The sequence below is a fragment of the Dasypus novemcinctus genome, chromosome 9, assembly GCF_030445035.2.
Source record: "Dasypus novemcinctus isolate mDasNov1 chromosome 9, mDasNov1.1.hap2, whole genome shotgun sequence".
Taxonomy (NCBI): domain Eukaryota; kingdom Metazoa; phylum Chordata; class Mammalia; order Cingulata; family Dasypodidae; genus Dasypus; species Dasypus novemcinctus.
This window is the reverse complement of record NC_080681.1, coordinates 99909326-99912867: the sequence shown is the minus strand read 5'-3', so window position 1 is coordinate 99912867 and position 3542 is coordinate 99909326. Positions and strand designations below refer to the sequence as shown.

At 57.8% G+C, this 3542-nt stretch overlaps 1 protein-coding gene across 1 annotated transcript; it reads left to right on the top strand.

The window, feature by feature from the left end:
• Positions 1-373: 373 nt before the first annotated feature.
• Positions 374-3159, top strand: LOC101423638 (gap junction beta-5 protein). The gene is made up of 2 exons (XM_004464478.3): positions 374-484; positions 2313-3159. Exon 2 carries the CDS (start codon positions 2338-2340, stop codon positions 3157-3159), a length of 822 nt encoding a protein of 273 aa, XP_004464535.1. The 5' UTR covers positions 374-484; positions 2313-2337.
• The last annotated feature ends 383 nt before the right edge of the window (positions 3160-3542 follow it).

Genomic DNA, 3542 nt, shown 5'->3' with positions numbered 1-3542 from the left:
GGGCAGAGGCGTGGAGTTCCAGAGCCAGGGGGACGGGATTCTAGATGCGGGGAGCAGGGTTTCCAAGGCAGGGGGGTGGTGTTCCAGACAGAGGGATGTGGGGGTGCAGGTCTCCACGTGAAGGGGGGTGAGCTCCAGATGCAGCAGTGTGGGAATCCAGGTGGGATTTCAATGCCGTGTAGGGCTCCAGACATTGCAGTGTGGCGTTGCAAAGGCAGGCAGCAGGGCTCCAGGCGCAGGGGTGTGGACATCCACAGGCAGGAGTCCACTGCCCTAAGAGGCAGTCTGGGGAGGCTGGGCCCAGCCAATGGCAGCACCGGCTGGAGCTCCTCCTCTCGGCCGGCAGGCACACCCATGCTGCCTGTGGGCTCAAGGTCCCAGGAACCAGCTTCCCCAGAAAACCTCCCTGGTTCTGACATGAAGCCCGGCGACCTGCCGAGTCCCCCCACCGCTGTCTGGAGAACCCCAAGGAGTAGCCGTCCAGGTAAGGGCATCTATGTCCAGACGAGGCCTGCCCTTGGCACACCTGGCAGGGGTAGACTTCTCTCCAGGGGCATGGGGGGAGGTGGCCTGGACACATGTGCCACCCTGGGTGCGATGGTGGAGGACGTAAAGGGCTTCTCCCGCTCTGCTCTGGGTTTCTCCTGCTCTCCCCAGCCTGGCAGAGGGGAAGCTGGGCCTGAGTGGAGAGGGGTTAATGTGCCACCCAGAGCTGAGCAGGCAGCGCCCTCTGCCTGGGCCTGCACAGCCCCGCCCCACCCCATCAGACCGAGAGCCCCTGAGGGCTGAGGGCTGGGGCCTCCCTGGGTGCTCCCTGAGAAGCTGCCAGTAGTTCCACCTCCTTAGGCAGGACAGAACAGACAAGCTCATGATTCAGAGCAGGGGCCCCACGTCCAAGTCGTAGGTGGTGTAGACAAGCAGGGAGCAGCTGCTTGCTCGAAAGAAGGGGGAATAGAGACCCCACCAGTCTCCCTCGCCCAGGGTCCACATAGTAGAGGAGGGAGCAGGCTCAGACGGACAGGAAGCTCACCCAATGTGCAGAGAGGGGCCCAGACAGACAGGGCAGATCCCAGCTCTGCCATTACTAGCTTTGAAACTAGGAGAAAATTAATTACCTCCTCTGTGCTCCAGTTTCCTCACCTATAAATTGGGAGTAAAAAGCACCATGCCCCTCTGTAAGGTCACTGAGAAGGAGCGACGTATTGATTCATGCAGGCTCCTGGCATCAACACCCAATAAATGTTAGTGCTTGTTACTGCCCTGCTCGTCCACAGCAGATCAAGCAGGGGTCAGAGAGCGTGATGGCCCTCGGCTGCCCCTTGAGCAGAGGCTGTGTGGACAGGCTCCCTGGAGTCCAGGAGAGCACAGCAGGTGAGGTCACTGTGCATGGTCTCAGGGGACCCCCGCCCCCCCGGAACCAGGCAGAGGACTTCCAGCAGAGGAGGGCACCTTGGGGAGAGGTCACCCGAGTGTCCACCAGTCCTCACTCACCAGGAGAACTGACCGGAGCAGCATTTCCCATCTTGGCGTCCTGACCAGGCTGTTCCACAGAGGACAAAAGATGTGCCAGGAGGACCGAGGGTTCTTTGGTTGAGGAAGTTTGGACAACAATACATATTCTGTTCCTCTTTTGGAGAGTCATAATGTAAATTTATTGGCCAAATAAAGGGACCTATTTGACTTTGCTGGACCCAGTGTCTGCCTCCCTTTCTTGAACATAGAATCCCCTTCTCTCACTACAACCTATCAACCAGGGTTCCATGGAACACTGGTTTGGGAAACACCAGGTTACTGCTAGGGAGTTTATTTTATAGAAACAACTGTTGCTCCTACTTTATCCTTCAGCTGGATTGCCATCGGCCTTGCTTCAAGCAAGTTGCAGCTGAGCAGGACATTGCAGCTGGGCAGGACACTGCCAGGATATTTAAGCGCTGTTAGGCAGATGGGAAGGGGGCTATCTAAGCCAAGAACAGGGCTCAGAAAGGAGAGGAGGGAAGCATGTCTCACCCCCACAAGCAGACACTCTATGGGTCTGCAAAACCAAAGCCAAGGGCCCCTGGAGGACTGAGGGCTCCCAGGCCCTGCCTTGACCCACTTTTATGGCTAAGAGTTGGATTCTGAACTTTAATTACCTGTGCTAAAATTCCAGCTCTACACTTACTAGTTGTGCAACCTTGTATAACCCACCAAAACCTGTAAAATGGGGACAATAATAGAACCTACCTCCTATGGCAGCTGTGGGGATTAAATACAATGAGAAAATGAGCCTTCTATAGACATGGCCGGCAATTATTATTACCATTCTCCTGTAGGAGCAGCCGACGCTTGTGGTCCACTATGAACTGGGGGGTCTTTGAAGGCCTTCTGAGTGGGGTCAACAAGTACTCCACGGCCTTTGGGCGCATCTGGCTTTCTCTGGTCTTCATCTTCCGGGTGCTGGTGTACCTGGTGACCGTGGAGCACGTGTGGAGCGACGACCACAAGGACTTCGACTGCAACACCCGCCAGCCAGGCTGCACCAATGTCTGTTTCGACGAGTTCTTCCCCGTGTCCCACGTGCGCCTCTGGGCCCTGCAGCTCATCCTGGTCACATGCCCCTCGCTGCTGGTGGTCATGCACGTGGCCTACCGCAAGGCTCGGGAGAAGAAGCACCAAGAGGCGGCTGGGGAGGGCACCAGGCACCTCTACCTGAACCCGGGCAAGAAGCGGGGCGGGCTCTGGTGGACGTACGTCGGCAGCCTGGTGTGCAAGGTGGGCGTGGACGCCGCCTTCCTCTACATGTTCCACTCATTCTACCCCAAATACACCCTCCCTCACGTGGTCCAGTGCCACGTGGCGCCATGTCCCAACAGCGTGGACTGCTTCATCTCCAAGCCCTCGGAGAAAAACATCTTCACGCTCTTCATGGTCATCACCGCTGCCATCTGCATCTTGCTCAACCTCCTGGAGCTGGCCTACCTGGTGAGCAAGAGGTGCCGCGAGAGCCTGGCAGCGAGGAGAGGCCAGGCCACGTCCCTGGAGCTTCGCCCGGATGGTGGCCCCTCTCCCTGCAAACAGGACGACCTCCTCTCAGGTGACCTCATCTTCCTGGGCTCAGACGCTCACCCTCCTCTCTTACCAGACCAGCCTCGAGACCACGTGAAGAAAACCGTTCTGTGAGAGGGGCCACGCGGGCTGCGCTGCCTCGTGAGGCCGGAGCCGGGGAGCTCAACAGCACCTCTGCCTGCAGGGCTGGGACTCTCCTGGGGCTCCTGGCGGTGGGGGAGCCAAGCGGAGAGACGGAGGATTCAGGCAGCTTGGGATCAAATCCCTAGTCCTCACCTCCAGCCACTTGCCCCAGCTGTGTGGCCTTGGGCAAGTTATTCCTGTGCTCTGTACCTCAGTTTCCTTTTCTGTAAAATGGACATACTGATGCCCACCTCACGGGGCTGTTGTGAGGGAGGTTTAATCAGAGAATGGATGTGCAAGTGGCTCAGGTCAGGGCTTAATAAAGGTCAACTCATTCACTGATTCAAGGTGCCCGTTGGTGCATTGGCCTTTGG